Source organism: Pararge aegeria, chromosome 27, assembly GCF_905163445.1.
Source record: "Pararge aegeria chromosome 27, ilParAegt1.1, whole genome shotgun sequence".
Classification (NCBI taxonomy): Eukaryota; Metazoa; Arthropoda; class Insecta; order Lepidoptera; family Nymphalidae; genus Pararge; species Pararge aegeria.
In genome coordinates, this window is record NC_053206.1 from 461,947 (window position 1) to 479,723 (window position 17,777).

At 40.6% G+C, this 17,777-nt stretch overlaps 1 protein-coding gene across 1 annotated transcript in view; it reads right to left on the reverse strand.

Moving 5' to 3' along the window:
- The window catches only part of LOC120635518 (BTB/POZ domain-containing protein 7), a 37,558-nt gene that overhangs the window by 11,055 nt on the left and 8,726 nt on the right, over positions 1-17,777 (reverse strand). Inside the window, exons 7-21 of the mRNA XM_039906538.1 lie at positions 16,767-16,829; positions 15,466-15,591; positions 13,715-13,838; positions 12,981-13,101; positions 12,780-12,851; positions 12,234-12,307; positions 11,105-11,230; positions 9,390-9,583; positions 7,052-7,212; positions 4,919-5,044; positions 3,262-3,400; positions 2,657-2,808; positions 1,380-1,465; positions 809-880; positions 539-597 (exon numbers count right to left, since the gene is read on the reverse strand). Coding sequence (XP_039762472.1) covers positions 539-597; positions 809-880; positions 1,380-1,465; positions 2,657-2,808; positions 3,262-3,400; positions 4,919-5,044; positions 7,052-7,212; positions 9,390-9,583; positions 11,105-11,230; positions 12,234-12,307; positions 12,780-12,851; positions 12,981-13,101; positions 13,715-13,838; positions 15,466-15,591; positions 16,767-16,829 — 1,695 coding nt within the window. The remainder of the gene's footprint in view (positions 1-538; positions 598-808; positions 881-1,379; positions 1,466-2,656; positions 2,809-3,261; positions 3,401-4,918; positions 5,045-7,051; positions 7,213-9,389; positions 9,584-11,104; positions 11,231-12,233; positions 12,308-12,779; positions 12,852-12,980; positions 13,102-13,714; positions 13,839-15,465; positions 15,592-16,766; positions 16,830-17,777) is intronic.

The window sequence follows — 17,777 nt, forward strand, 5'->3', positions numbered from 1 at the left end:
TACCACAGTCATATTTAATTAGAAAAAGTAATCTTTAAATATCATAAAACGTCCATCGCCGCGTTTGTCTGTCTTTCTGGGCGGGAATAACCGAACGGAGTTTTCACTATTGAACAGAGTGAGTCACGCGGAAGGTTTATGTGTATGTTTTATTATGGTTTCCTATAAATTGGCTGAAATATAAAGATGTTGGTCAAAGATGTCATACCGACTTGGAGATTTCTAGTACTACAGTGTGTAGAGTGCGAGGTTCCAGCTCTGCCTCCACTAGGTTAAGACAGATTTGCTTGCGCGCCGTTACTTCCAATGAGTATACAAACGAATTGACATACACTCACTGCAAATAACCTTCCTTAGCCTCCGCTGCCCATCTGTCTATAACTTGGTAACCGTGTTACGTGGAGAGATGGAATGGAATTCACAATATGTGCATTTCTGTTGCCGCTCTAACAGTGTTTTATATCGGATCTTGGTGCGATACACCTCGTGTGCGAGTCCAACTCGCACTTAGTCGTGTTTTAACGCACGCAACACTCACCCAAGGACGCGTGCGTTGACACACTACCGGACGCACAGCGAAGAGACCCGGACCCGGACCTGCGCACAAAACAATGAATTTAATAAAATAGAAAGACGGATTTTTTTAAGTATGTATGTTTTTCATTTAAGATTTGCACTTCTACATAAATGAAGACTCACACGCGCACAAACTTACGCACACACGCACTTATATCCTATTATAAATCGGCCTGACTTAATGCCGTAAGCACTCTGGTATGTGTATTAGGAGGAGCCGGTGACCACTCACCGGCAGCAGTCTTCGTCGAGGTCACTCCGCGCCGAGCTGTTCGCGCCCGCCCGGCGGTCCCACTCGTCATCCCTGCGAACACACACACAACATTTTTACTCACACCGGCGTTTTACTGCAATTACATTTGATGGTAAGTGATGATACGATAAAGTGCGCAGTCGTATTCACCCTTGATTCTTAGGGTACTTCATATTAAAGTAGACCAATTTATACTATATTTTTTATCACCGCTACATTAAACCCTCTCCGTCTTCCCACGCACTAATTTACTGACTCGGCGGAGCATGCATAGAACTCTTCGCGAAGTCAGCGGGGTAGAATAGCTCTAATCATTAAACATCAGTCGCTTACTCAGCGGAGCACGGCGCGAATTCAGCGGAACACGGTTTTTTTTTTACTAAAACAGTGCACACACCGGTCACTAACTCAACGGAGCACGGGTAGCAATCCTCGCTTACTCAACGAAGCGCGTTCACAACTCCTCACCAACTCAACGGAGCACAGGTAGCTTTTTTCACTAACACATAATGCCCTCACCGGTTACTAACTCGGCGGAGCACGTGCTCACCTGTCGTCCGGGGTGTCGCGCTCCGCGAGCAGCAACTCCGCGCACGCGTCCGGCAGCGAGCGCTCGCGTACCGCCCGCAGGGCTATCTGCAACGTGCACGGTGGGCTTTTGTATGAAAAGAGTATTATTGAGAACTGCATTCCCGAGCGATTGTCGGAATTTATTCATTTTTTGAAGTTATACTTCATTTGGCGCGATGGAGAAAAATGATGAGAGTGAATTTTTACGATGCGCGCGCACACCGACACCTGGAATCTACATCGTAAAGTTCAAGTTGTATATTCTAGTATTTTTATATTTAGAACACGTGTTTCGTAACAGTGTGAATAAATAAATATTATTACGTTAATAAAACCTTTTTTTATTTAATGTGAAATCACACAAATTAAAAGCATGTGACTCCTGTCACTTTACCAAATACGCGTCGCGTAGCGTGGGTACTATGCACGTGTCGGTCTTTTATCTCCAATAGGGTTGTCACAAGTAAACACTTGGAATGTTTTGAATTAATTTGTATGGAAAAATAAATATGCTTCTTTGATTTATTATTTTTACAGGGTGTTTCCTTATTAACTATACTTATGCACACTACAACAGTACTTCGTAATTGCGTAACACGTTGTTTATTGACGGATCAAGCGAATGGTGAACACCAGTGGCGTGTACTGGGTTTCTTACCAGGGTATGCATACAGCAGGAAAATTGCATAAAACAGCAAAAATCCTCCTTTATACGAGTTACATAGCAATTTTAGGGTATGCAGTGCTTTTGTGCATCTATGAAGTGCACGCCACTGGTGACCACCTGATGGTAAGTGGAAAAATAGATCAACACTTCACAGAGCAAGGAGCACGTCAAGCACGTCAAAACTATGACAGTGGTTTACTCAAAACAATTAGGTTTTCGGTTACACAGATAAGTCTCAGAGTCAGTACATAATCTAACTCTAAAGTATTATTTCGGTTTTCATTTCAAAATTCAAAATTCATTTATTTCAACTAGGCCTAATATAAGCACTTTTGAAACGTCAAGTCTGTCCGTGTGTAGTGACTCTACCACCGGTTCGGAAGGCAGATTCTACCGAGAAGAAGCCGGCAAGAAACTCAGCAAGTTGCTCTTTTCCGACATCAACAATTTACATTTTGCATTTTAACATTCATTTTTCTATCTTGTGAGAGATGAAAGCGGAGCCGGATGCTTCCAAGCAACCTTGTCACGTTACACATTTTCACGTTGTATATAAAAAAATTAAAAAAAGTTGTGATGGCAGTGCGCACCTGTCGCCGCACGGTGCGCGTGTCGGCCGCGTGCAGTGCGAGCGCACGAGCCGCAGGCGGGGACGCGCGCAGTTCGGCGACTCTTGCGCGCAGTGCGCAAAGTACGCGCGCGGACACGCACGCACGCACGCCCTCCGTGCTCACAGCCTCGCCTGCGAACGGGTGACAGTATCAATATAAGAAAAGCAATTTTTTTGTCCGCTGCCACAAGGTCAAAAAATTGGAAAATTACTCGACTCTTTTTTTTTTCTATTTGTTACCTGGCAACGATTAATATCGGCACAACCGTGGACTGTAACTGCGTCAAGCAAGTGGTGATAGTGCAGTGGGACTTCACTTTCAAGGGGCAGAGTTCGGATCCCAGCACGCACCTCTAACTTTTCCAAGTTAAAAATATCACTTGCTTCAACGGTGAAGGAAAACATTATGAGGTAACCTGTATGCCTGAGAGTTCTCGATAATGATCTCAAAGGCTTGTGGAGTCCACCAATCCGCACTGGGCCAGCGTGGTGGACTACGGACTTAACCCCTCCTCATTGTGAGACCCGTGCTTTATAGTAGGGCCGTTAATGGGTTGATATGATGTGTATGGAGTTTGAGCCCACCATCGCCGTCGCTGGGCGCGGCGTGCGCGCACTTGGCCGCCGCCACCATGTACAGCGTGTCGGGGATGCGGTGCGCGTACCGCTGGCGCCGCGCGCGCGCCATTTCCGCTTCCGGCACCGCCTGGTCTTCCAGCAGCGCCTGCGCACACAACGGACACCGTTCACACACACTACTCAAGGAAATCGAACACGGGACCTCCCATTAAATCAACCTCAATCTCAAACCGAGACCTGTACACTCCATTCAAAGTTATCTTATTGTCAATTTTTTTTAATTATTTTATAGTTTTAATGAAAGTGGCGATATTAATTAAACATGATATTGTATTTTCTCATTGACGCCCGATTTGCTCAGTGGGCAGTGACTCTTTCTTTAAACAAAGGCCGTGGGTTCGATTCCCACAGCTGGAAAATGTTCGTGTGATGAGCATGATTGGGTTTTGAGTGTCTGGGTGTTTATCTGTATATTATAAAATTCAAAATGTGTTTATTCATGTAGGCCTATTTTCCATATTCATACATATACGTTTACATAATTGTAAGGGGATGGTGATAACTTCGTTCGCCAAATTAAACCTAAAGCTACGAGGGTTCCAAACGCGCCCTGGTCTAAGAAGAGCCCATTATAAACTTAGCCGGGCATTTATTATTTTTTGTTATCACCATCTCTCAGTAAATTTATATTAAGCTATGAAGTTAGAAAATATAAGTATTTGCGTATATTATTCATAAAAATATTCATCAGTCATCTTAGTACCAATAACACAAGCTACGCTTACTTTGGGGCTAGATTTTAACCCCGGCGAAAAATTTTATTTATTATTTATTTATTCCCATCTTACATTTTTGTCATTACAGGAAAAAGTTATCCTAATACGACAATGCAGCATGTTATGTAAATTTTAATAATATATATAACTATAGTGTATATGATAAACTCCAAATCGCTATATTTGTGAGTTCACTCAGAGTGCAACAAAATAAATCCGTCTTCTCGGCTATCACATTGAGGGTACGGAGTGTGAAAGAAAATTACAAGGTGGTACATGTTTGACGTGTCTCTGTGACGCGCGTGTGTCACTCACGTATGGAGGGTACCCGAACGAAAGAACCGATTCCGATTAAGTTTTTTTTTTTTTGCTGGCGAATTACATTCTATTTACTACAACAACCTTGGTACCGACATGGTACCAAATGAAACATCTTTTAAATCAAATATTACTGAAACGTGTTTTACACTAAAAAGTAATAAAAATATTGTTAACATAGTAAGACAATTTAGAAAAAATAGAGTGTAGACCATGCGTGATGACAATTATGAAAACCTACCCTAAGGTGTTTGAAGGTATCTGCTATTTAAAAAAAGGTCTAAATTTTGCAGAAATTAGAGGTTTTGCCATTATGTGTAAAATATGATACTACGAGCCGGATAAAATATTCAACTTTCCCGTTATGTGCAAAATATGGTCCTTCGAGCCAGATATAATATTAAACCTTACTCTTATATGAAAATGTGGTCCTTCGAGCCAGATAAAATATTCAACCTCCCGTTATGTGCAAAATATGGTCCTTCGAGCCAGATATAATATGAAACCTTACTCTTATATGGAAATGTGGTCCTTCGAGCCGGATAACATGTTTTAGTATGAAAATGTACCTTGATCTCATCAAGGTACGGCAGGAAACACCTCGGGGATCGAAACGCCCCCCGGCCGAGCCACGCGTCGGCGGAGGAGCCCTGGTCCAAGTGCGGGGGCGCCGTGATGATGCCCCGCCTGATGGACTGTGAATAAATATATAACATTAATATATTTTTTAATTTTTTAAACCATGTATTAGTCTTTGTAGACCTTATCACAGGCACTTATGAAGCTTTCATACATTAAACATGTGTCACATTAATTTTATAAAGTGGTTAAATACTTCAACTTTTAATAACTATAAATTCATATTGGCCATATATTTTATTAAATTGATTAGGATTTTTACGAATACGCTTATAAATTATTATTTAATTAATAAATAGTTTCCAAGAAACAATTAAAAATATATTTGATTAACAACCAACGTTCATGACATTGAGTTGGTGGGTATTTCGATACGGCTGCATTATCGATACACTTCAGTCCTACATGGACTCGAACGATGCAAAGATACCTCCCGGTGTTTTAGTCGTTTATCACATGCTTAATGTTAGGCGATTGTGATAACTGCATTCGTTCACTTAAACCTAAAGCTACGAGGGTTCCAAACGCGCCTTGGTCTGAAGAGCCCACAATAAACTTAGCCAGGTTTTTTATTGGCACTATAGTCGTAAAAATGTAATAGGCCCATTTTGACATTTGTGATCGCAACGTAACTAGTTATGGAACCATAAGACTCGGGACTCGATACTCACGATAAATCAATTCAAGTTTGTATCAGTACTTGATTGATATTATTATGTATTGTAAAGTATTCGTTCGTTCAAAGTATTCCTTTAACTTCACAACCAATACGCGTGACTGGCTGTTGATTATACGTCCACGTTTCAACATGTTGAAACAGAGTTAGTACTATATAACAACAAACACAAAAATCGAGTCAAATCACTATGTTTAAATTAATGTCCAAAATAGAAGAGCCATAGTTAACGTAATAGTAAACAATATATATCAAACTTAAACGAGCGCACTTTACAAGATGAGGAACGAAAAACTGCGCAGTGCGCGCGGGGACGCTTCAGTCATGTGCCGCTTGGTCAGATACATCAACTCAGACTCTTTATTTATAACCCATTTTGAGAACCAAGCTCATTCTTTGCAGTAAAGATAACTACACAATATTTAATTTCGATATTCAGTAAAAAAATGGTTACATAGTATAAAAAAAAAAAAGACTGAGAACGCAACTGTTTTCGGAACGTTTCGCAACAATTATAAATTGCATGCTACTATAAAGTAAGCGCAAAAAGAATACTCGCGATATATTCTTTCATATTATTTAACGGCCCAAAAAAATTTACGTATTTTTAAAAACACTATGTTATTGATTTTTATATTATTGTTTCTTTCAGTTTCGTTCCAAGTTACATTCTATGGTCTTGCACAAATGTCAAAACGGGCCTATTACATTTTTACGACTATAACAACATGCATATTACACGTTATTAAATAACGCACACACACAAACACACGGACTGATATGCACGTCAATTACAAGTGCACATAGCATTGACAAAGCGTCATGTAAACTAATTTGATAAGAAATTCCACTCACCGATAAGCGAGTTTTTTTCCTAAAAGTTGCGGGTGAGTCATGGATTATATCGATGCCAGAAATCAAGGTATCTTTTTTGATAATTCGTTGTATTTCACACATATACATATAATGGGCGCTTGTTTTCCGAGATGGTGGATTTTTTTTGGATGGTGGTTTTTGTGGATCACCATCTCACAAAAAAAAAGCCCACCGTCCAGCATTGGAGCAGCGTGGTGGGTCTACGATGTATAAACCTTTTATCGTTCGGCTAGTGCCCGGCAGCAATAACGGTGTAACAATTTTTGTTCGCGGTGCTAGATCCGTCAAGCTTATGTCACAGCCTGATGGATCTTACAGCTTATAAGTACTCTCTTAATCGTTTTTTCTCCTTCTAACTGACAATATAGTTTTTATTTGCAAGTTGTGGCAGTCTTTAAGTTGGTCTACAATATAACATTTATATGTTTTTTCATTTTTTGTTTAGTTTTTAAGAGTTGTCAACAGGTAACAACTGTTGATCGTCCCTTAAATAAATAAATAAATAACTTACCTGCTGGAGCACGTCGCAGTCCGGCGGCAGGTGCTCCAACCGCAGAAGCGGCACCAGCGCCGCCACGGTCTCACGCAGCGCCGCGTCCGCCGGAGCCCTACGCCCGCGGGCCCGCGCCGCCCTCCGCGCAGACTGTGTCGTGTGCCACACCACGTTGGGCTCTGCGCACATACCAATATCCCTTGTTAGCACACGCGAACGGGACTATGGGTAAGAGGTTTTCTTTGAAGTTGAATTTTGAATTTTCGATTTATTTTTTTGCAGTCTACGACATGCATATATATACATCTTAATTAACTACAAACAAAAAAAATAAAAAAAATTGTAATTATAAGAATGTCATATGTACACTATGATAGAATCATAAGGTGTATTAGTTGTATGTAATAATCAAAAGTAAGAAAAAAGAAATTAAAAAAAAAAAAAAAGCCCGAATTAATGTTTCGTGGCAAAGAATTCTTTTACAGACACTAATCCACCAACCAGTCGTGTAATTTAGCTTTTGTACTTCAAGAACGGTAACTCTTTTAAAGTTGTCGGTAATCCTTACTAAATGTAAGTTTGTTTGTTACGCTTTCGCGCGAAAACTACTCAAAAATTCAAAATTCATTTATTTCAAGTAGGCCTAATTAATAAGCACTGATGAAACGTCAAGTACTGAACTGATCTTCATGAAACTTTTTATACATATTCTTGGACCTTCTTCTGTCTTGACCATTAGTGTTTAAACACACTATACCGAAAATACGCGACCGAAGCTCAGCGTGACTACGCCTGCAATGTATTTTATTAACTGATGACACACCAAACCGAAATCACGTCGCGTTATAGCGTACAGTCGAACTTTGGTCGGGCGTAAGTTTGGCACCGATTCGGCGGCAATGTTTTGTATAACAACACATTATACGCGACCAAAGTTCGGTACGATTGTCGACAAAGATCTGGGGGTAGGGAGGCTATAGGGAGGGGGTAGAATTCAATGGGTGCACCATTCTTCATTTCTTTTCTGTATTTATCCTCTTGTAAGGCCTCAGCAATTGCTATTAATGTAAAATAGTACATTTTTCGGGTTTCGCACCTCAAAAGGAAAAACGGAACCTTAACAAGATCACTTTTTTTTACATGCTATGTAGATAACACGCTCTAGACCCTGATTGCCCACACCTAGTTACACAACTGAATTTCTGCCGCGTAAATTCGGCTCTTATCGTGTGTCATATCTGCCGAATGCGTCGGAACGTAAAATCAGCCATGGAACTTCGGACGCGTATTTTCGGCATAGTGTGTTTAAACACTTAAAATTTGAGATTTTTGTACAATTGAATCAATTAAATCACCGGAATGCGCCCGCAGACTTTGACAATTGAAATTGTACACTGTCAAACCTTATAGCTAACTTCAGGTTGTCGGTTTTTCGTGACGAAAATTTACTCTTATCATTTTTCCCTAAAGCGACAAATTCAAAATTCATTTATTGCGATTGACGCAGTGGGCTGCGATTCCCACACCTGGAAAATGTTTGTGTGATGAACAGGAATGTTTTTCAGTGTCTGGGTGTTTATATGTATGTATATATTAAATATTTATGAATATTATTATTCATTGAAAAAATATTCATCAGTCATCTTAGTACCCATAACACAAGCTACGCTTACTTTGGGGCTAGATGGCGATGTGTGTATTGTCGTAGTATATTTATTTTACATGTAATGTACGCATCAAAAGTGCCATCTATGTGCCTATTTGAATAAAGAAATATTTGGCTATGACTTTTTAAATTGATTCCGTTTGTTAATTGCAACCAATGGTTTGTATATTTGCACGCCAGCTAATGGCAATACACTGTGACTTCGTAATTGATATTTAAATGGCATCTATGTAAACGTGTTTATTATGCAAATATCTATCTATCTATTATATCCTTTGGGGATTGCTCGAGATTGATAAGTGGACTGTATTACAATAATTGTTAATGATATGTAAATGATATTGACAATGAGTACGCGTCGAGTGGCAGCCCAAAGTGCACTGTCCCAGTTATGGCCACGAGGCTCTACGATTGCGTAAACTGCTGACGGTGCAGTGTTATATCCCTTCACCCTTGTCAGGGGGCTTTTCTCGGTGGAATCTGCCTTCCGAGCCGGTGGTAGAGAAACTACAAACAGACTGACTTGACGTTTCAAAAATGCTTAAAAAAAATCAAAATTCTTTAATTCAGGTAGGAATCAATATATATTTTTTTTTTGATACATATTTAGTCTCCTGTCTGTGCTAACCCTGCAGAGAGGATATCGCGTCGTCCCATAGCGAGCTCCGTTATGAAAACGCGCGCGCTCACCTGTCGCGTGCGGTTGCGGCTGCGGTTGGACCGCGCGCTCCGCCCAGCGCAGCACGCCGCGCAACGCCTGCGCCTCGCTGGCCTGTAGGAAGGGCGACGCCAACGCTGCGGCCAGCGACGCGCGCGGCAACCGCGCGGCCGCCGCAGAGCCCATGATGGCGGGGAACTCGTCGCGCAAGAACCGCATCGCCTGCCTGCAACGAACGCATTACAGTAGCTTTGGGATTTGAAGATTTTAAAATAATGACAGTGTATAGTCAGAGTATAGATGCAATTTTAGGATATATAATACTCCACGTTTTCGAACTGTGTATGCACAGAAATTAAGTGCTATTTAGGTAAGACTCTCTACAACAAATTAAAAAAAACGCTTTCCATACATAAAATGAATAAATTTAATTGCAAAAAAGTGGTCACTAATTATTTACAAAGCTTAAACTATGTTGAAACAGAGGACTCACTGAAGCGTATTCACTGAATAATGTTGTTGGATTCATATTAAGGCAATCACACACACTCACACACACGCCACACACACACACACACATACGCCACACACACACACATACGCCACACACACACACACACACACACACACACACACACACACACAAATAAAGTAAATTAGTTAATTAAGAATGCACTGATTTTGTTATTTTAGTACTTAATCAATAGTAAGGAGGGTAGGTCGCTGATGCCTATAGCACAGGGTTACCCAAATTAGGCAGCAGAGACCGTCCATACTTTTTGTTTGTGTACACAACAAATAATTTTTCAATTTTTTTCAATAGTTAGTACATATTTGAAAATTTAATGTATACATAAAAACATTTCTAAATTTAAGAAAAAAATGTGACTGCAATAATTGAAACATTAGAAGTGAGAATAAACTTACAGTGCAATATACTAGGTTACATAAAATTCATAATTCGTTTAAAGGAAATTGCATACAATTCTACAATAACCTACCAATTGACATCTTGGAGATGTCTCTTAAAAAGTTCAAAATTTGTATTAAACGTAAGCTAATCGAAAAGTCCTATTATAGTATAAAGGATAATTTTAAATAAATAAATAAATAAATAAATATACTACGACAATACACACATCGCCATCTAGCCCTAAAGTAAGCGTAGCTTGTGTAATGGGTACTAAGATGACTGATGAATATTTTTTTTATGAATAATATACAATATACATACATACTTAGAAATATAAATATAAACACCCAGACACTGAAAAACATTCATGTTCATCACACAAACATTTTCCAGTAGTGGGAATCAAACCCACGGCCTAGGACTCAGAAAGCAGGGTCGCTGCCCACTGCGCCAATCGGCCGTCAAAATGACATTGTGAGATGGTGATAACAAAAAAAAACACCCGGCTAAGTTTGTTGTGGTCTTCTTCTTAGACCAGAACGCGTTTGGAAGTTTACGAATGTGGTTATCGTCATCATCTCACTACCGTGTAATACTCATGTAATGTACGCATCAAAAGTGCCACCTATGGGCCGACTTGAATACAGATATTTTTGACTTTACTTTGACTTTGGTTTTAATATTATCATCTGAAATGTTAACAGTACAAAATATGGGCGGTGGGTTGGTCAATGGTGTCAGGAGCGTCGGGCAGCTAAACTTATTTCTGTCCGATTTATATGCTTTTTTTTTGGTTTTGTTTACTCAAGACTAAATGAATAAATAAATACCCACCGGTGCAGCCAGGCGCTGGCGTGCGGCGCGCATGCCCAGCGGAGCACGCGCGGCAGTGTGTCCGCGGACAGCGCCCGCGCGGCCGCGTCCTCGCAGCCCTGCGCCACTATCGGCATCTCCAGGAACCTGCAACACATTGAGTGAACGAATGAATGAATTTATGAATGTAATTTTATTAGACGACCGACTGCCGCAGTGGGCTGCGACCCTGCTTTCCGAGTCGATGGGCGTGGGTTGGATTCCCACAACTGGAACGTGTTTTTATGGAATGTGTAAACGTTGTGATTTTGCATCGTTCGAGTCCATACAGGACTGGATGGAGTGTATCGATAATGCAGTCGTATTTATATAATCAAATATAACTTTAATTGTTTCTTGAAAATTATTTATTAAATACTGTCTAATGTTACAGTAAATTTATAAAGTGGGTATATAATGAAACTTTTGATAACTATAAATTCATATTGCCAACCAATAGATTACCTGTATGACCTTCAACGAATACCGTTTGGTAATTCCGAGTATAAGGTACGCTACCCTGCTCGACACACTTTCGACTTTTACAACATTGTTGACGAGAGATTTGTGGACGATAAACCCGACACTACCCTGTGACTGTTGGTCACCCTCCCGGTAGTAGAACAAGTTGCCGGATTCCAAGATTATCGAGTCCTCCCCCTCTCGCCGGACTTCAGACAATCCTATAATATCCCAGCGCAACTTGCTCACCACTTCTTCCAGCTCAATCACCTTTCCATCGGTCCTTTTATATATTATATATTATAATAATAATAAACCGGATGGTAACGGAAACCGTCGCCAATAAACATAGAACCCTGTGTCAATCAGCCTGTAGCGTAGATTTTATGAACATAAAAAAAATATTTATATAACTAAACGCAACACTATTACTTTAAATATGGCAACATTATATTACAAAATGTCAATAGCTACTGTCAGTTGGCATCGTCTAATTAAAAATACGACTAAAAATTTTATGAACATCTGATTGACAGACATACCAGAGATCTCACGCGATAGTATTTAAACAACTTTAAAAAAAAAAATTGTCGAGTCGAAGTACCAAAAAAAAATTGGTCCTTCGATCCGGATGTGGGAGACATGTTACCTTGCGATCTCGTAGAGCTGGAACGCGTCGTCCAACATGGCCGCCGCCGAACCGCGCGATACACTGCCTCGTAACTGAAACACAAACAGTCAATGCAAATAAATAAATAAAATAAAAACATCCGCAACATTCTACTAACTTAAAACTAAAGCTATGAGGGTTCCAAACGCGTCCTGCTTTAAGGAGAAGCCCACAACAAACTTAGCCGGGTGTTTTTTTTTTGTTTGTTTGTTTTTAAAATTATTAGAAGAGCAACCTGGTTAGAGCAATCATTCACACCAAAACTTTTTTTTCTTTTACGTAGTTCTTTATAAAATAATGGGACTTCTATAATTTTACATTTAATACAAACTTTGAACTTTTTAAGAGACATCTCCAAGATGTCAATGGGTTGTTTATTGTAGAATTTAAAAAACAAATCGTTTAAGGTTCGAGGCGAGGATCGAACTCGGACACCCCGAAATGGTGCCACTGCCACTATCACCACAAACTATCGCAGCTTCGTGATGTAAAAAACAAAAAAAGTGTTAAATATCGTTTCCTCACCGTTCCGCCGCTGCCCGCGCTGGTGGTGGACGACGGTGATGAGGAGCTCCTGCTGATGAGGCTCAGGTCCACCTGCGGTGCAATCAAACAGCTAATGTAATGGTTGAACCCGAGTATTTTTTTTCTACAACTTGTAAATCAGTTATCTTAACCTAGCGCTGCTAAAGCGAGCGCAGACACATGCGTCGTACCGGTACGAACCTGGTCTGTGTACGCCGCGTGCAGTAACGCGCGCGCGAACCTCCTCGGCAGCACCTTCTCGTCAACGCACACCGCGCCAGCGCTGGTGCCCGCCACGCCGCAACGACGCGACATCACGCTCCTGCAAGCGAGGTGTCACAGCGTCACTCCCACCGCTGGGCAAAGCCTTACAAATAAAGGGCCATAACGCAGTGTTCGGCCATAACTGACGAAACAAGCAGATTATGGCAAAACAGAATTCAGGTAAAAAATTGCAGAGGGGAGCATAATAGCGTCATGCCGTTCGCCGTGACGGCAATCGAAGGAATGAAACGCGGTAACGTGACGGCATAAACGAACGTCATGTCGCTTTCCGTGACGGCATACGAGTCAGTTTTTCTTTAAAGTTCGCCGTGACGGCAATCGAGGTAGACAGGAGCGGTAACGTGACGGCATAAACGAGCATCATGCCGTTTGCCATGTCGGCATAAGATTTGTTTTCACTTGAAAGGCGCGCAGAGCGTCATGCTATCTGGGAGCGAGTCAATAGCAGTATTGTGACGGCATAAACTAGTGTCATGCCATTTGCCGTGACGGCATACGAGTCTGCTTTACTTAGCGCACGTCGTCTGCCGTGACGGCAATTAAGGTGGCCAAGAGCTGTAACGTGACGGCATAATTGCGTCATGCCATTTGCCGTGACGGCACACGGGTTGGTTTTATTTCGTGTAGTTAAGCTTGCAGTCCACTGTCACCTGAAGAAACGCGACCTGGCCGCGAGCAGGAGCCGGTGGCAGGGCAGCTCGAGCGCGCTGCGGAACCCGTACGAGCTGGCCGCCGCGCCCTCCGCCCACGACAGTCGCGCGTCGCACAGCTCGCCTGCCGACAGTCGCGTTGTCACACTTGCTACAAAACTTTAGTACAAGATTTGGTCACTCGCAATCGAGGAGTCGCATTCGCTTATCAAACTCTGCACCATCAAACTAAAATGGACCTAATGTCACTTGTTATAGAGTCGCAATACTGTATTACTGATTTTTGTTTCACAAAAACCCGAGCTAAAGATCTCGGGCAAATTTGAGTTCTATACAGTGCGAATAAGATCCATTTTACTCCAATGTCCATGTATTTCCATGCTCGAAATTACTCTCATAATTTTTCCGTAACGCGCCAAAAGAAGTATAACTTAAAAAACTTACATGAAATATTAATATTCAATATACAAAAAGTTACAAATTATAATTTCTGTCTCCAAGAAGCGCTACGTGGAGTTTAATATGAAGCATAAGTAATGTACGTATCAAAAGTGCCATCTCTGTGCCTATTTGAACAAAGAAATAAAAGTCAAAGTCAAAGTCAAAAATATCTTTATTCAAGTAGGCCAATAGGTGGCACTTTTGATGCGTACATTACATGAGAATTACACAGTAGCGAGACGATGGCGATAAACATATTCTTAAACTTGGAACTAAAGCTACGAGGGTTCCAAACGCGTCCTGCTCTAAGAAGAAGCCCACAACAAATTTAGCCGGATGTTTTTTTTTTGTTATCACCATCTCACCATCTCTCTCAAAATGATTAGAAGAGCAACAATTCACAGCCAAGCTTTTTTTATAATATAACTAGCGGACCCAGCGCCATCTGCCGGGCTGATTTGTGGTGAATCAATCGTATGCGTTTGGGCACCACCCTGGTGGTTACACACACACCCAAGAAATATATAGTAAGCAATTACAATTTATTTTAACTAAAAAAAAAAAAAAATAATAAACATAACTAAAGAAAACATTTAATAATTATAATCTTTATGAAATGACTAGTTGTTTCCCGCGACTTCGTCTGCGTTTGATTTAGTTGTTGATCTAAAAAAAAATAAAGTTTTCAGTATCGATAAGCCTTAACTGAGGGGTTTGCTGCTGTCCGCTGAGGAGTTCTGTCCTCTATCTCCAACCACAGTTTGGGCAAAATTAAACACATATTTGAACCTCTATAGTACCAAAATAATTATTTAAATCGGTTATAATTTGTCGGAGTTATGGTGTAAAATCGTCAAATACTTTCATCCCCTCTCCCAAAGGAACCGAGCTTAATGTCGGGATAAAAAGTATCCTATATTACTTCTAACACTTCCAAGAATATGTGTACAAAGTTTCATGAGGATCGATTGAGTAGTTTTTGCGTGAAAGCGTAACAAACAAACTTACATTGACATTTATAATATTAGTAGGGATAGGGATTATGCAAATGGACAGCAATTAAGTATAACGTCATTCTATCTCTGGTGCTGAAGCAGAACTGAGCTCCGTTTGGCGTGCGCGCGCAGTAGGGCACGCCCTCAAATATGACTAGTCTAGACTAATTCTCGGCTTAGCAATACTGAAAACTTATTTTTTTTTTTAACTAAATCGAATGCCACGTCAAAAAATAAAATCAAACGCAGACGAAATCGCGGGAAACAGCTATTTATATATATAAAGTTGTTTGGCTTGACTCGACTCGCACGCACCGGAGTCCAGCAGGTACCGCATGTCGCGGTGTAGCGCGTCCACGCAGAAGCCCAGTGCGTCTCCCAGGCGCCGAAGTCGCGCCGCGTCCACGCGCGTCGCCACGCCGCACGAGCATCCGCGCCGCACTGGGGACATGCCAACGGACAGTTGAAGAATGACTCTTATTACGAGAGCGATACGGGTCAATATCGTATACATTTCACACTCAAAGTAGTTGCAGAAAGACTCTTATTACAAGCGCGATACGGCTCAATATCGTATGTGATTTAAACTAGCAGCTACAGTTGAGAAAAGACTCTTATTACAATAGCTATACGGGTAAATATGCTATGCGTAGAACACTAGCAACTACAGATAGTTGAAGAATGACTCTTATTACAAGTGCGATACGGGTCATTATCGTATGCGATTCACTTGCATCAACAGTGTTACAGACAGTTGCAGAAAGACTCAATATTGTTTGCATTTCAAACTAGCAGTAACAGACAGAAAGACTCTTATTACAAATGCAATACGGGTCAATGTCGTATGCGTTGCACACTAGCAGCTACAGACAGTTGAAGAATGACTCTTATCACACGGGCGATGCGGGTCATTAAAGTATGCGATTCACTTACATCAACAGAGTGTTACAGACAGTTGCAGAAAGACTCTTATTACAATGGTGATACGGCTCAATATTGTTTGCATTTCAAACTAGCAGTAACAGACAAATACTCTTATTACAAATGCAATACGGGTCAATGTCGCATGCGTTGCACACTAGCAGCTACAGACAGTTGAAGAATGACTCTTATCACACGGGCGATGCGGGTCATTAAAGTATGCGATTCACTTACATCAACAGAGTGTTACAGACAGTTGCAGAAAGACTCTTATTACAATGGTGATACGGCTCAATATTGTTTGCATTTCAAACTAGCAGTAACAGACAAATACTCTTATTACAAATGCAATACGGGTCAATGTCGTATGCGTTGCACACTAGCAGCTACAGACAGTTGAAGAATGACTCTTATCACACGGGCGATGCGGGTCATTAAAGTATGCGATTCACACCAGCAGTAACAGACTGATGAAGAATGTCACTATGGAACACCATCCCTGTGTATTGCATTTTTCATCCCATGTCAGGGGATATAGCTTTTCTCTCCTGCACGTGGACACGTTAATTTTTTTTTTTTTTTTTTTTTTTAATTTATTGTTTTAAATAAAAGTAACAAATATTTTTCCAACGAATGCGATATATATCTGCAGGGCTAGCAGGTTCCGTCTCGTTTAATCTAAATCTTCAACTCACGCGTGCTGTTCTCGACGCTGATGATGTCCAGATCAACGTCAGCGTTCCTGCCCCGCTCCCAGCCTGCGAACAACATTGTTACCATCAATGAAACTGTAAAACGCATTAGACAGTTTTATCAGCTTCTTCTAGTGCTGGCACAAATAATAAATAAATAAATATACTACGACAATACACACATCGCCATCTAGCCCCAAAGTAAGCGTAGCTTGTGTTATGGCTACTAAGATGACTGATGAATATTTTTTTGAATAATATACATATAAACACCCAGACACTGAAAAACATTCATGCTCATCACACAAACATTTTCCAGTAGTGGGAATCGAACCCACGGCCTTGGACTCAGAACGCAGGGTCAGTGTAAACTGCGCCAATCGGCCGTCAAAAATAATGGTAACTCAAATCACGTGCCGGACCAAGAATTGCAGAAAGAGAGTACAGAATTTTTCTGTCTTATAATTTTGGATTGTAAGCTCGGAGTTACGTTATTGATTTAATTTATCTTACCAAATGTAAAGAAAATTGATAAAAATATAATGATAAATGGTGAAACACTAAAAATAGAGACTTCCACAGTTTTTCTGGGCGTGACCTTGGATAATAAGCTACAGTGGGGTGCCCATATAGATTCACTAGCGGGTAAACTAAGCTCGGCTGCCTATGCAGTCAGAAAAATTAGACAGATTACTGACGTTGAAATAGCTAGGCTAGTTTATTTTGCGTACTTTCATAGTGTTATGTCCTATGGAATCTTGTTATGGGGTAAAGCAGCTGATATCGAAACTATATTTATATTGCAGAAAAGAGCTGTACGGTCAATATATAAACTTAAATCACGCGAATCCCTCCCTGAGAAGTTTAAAGAAATAGGCATACTTACTGTAGCTTCACAATATATTTATAACAATATAGTATTTGTAAGACAACATATTAGTCTTTATAAACAAAAAGTGGACATAAACAGTCGACTTACAAGAAATGGTCATAAATTAGTGTCATCTGCATATC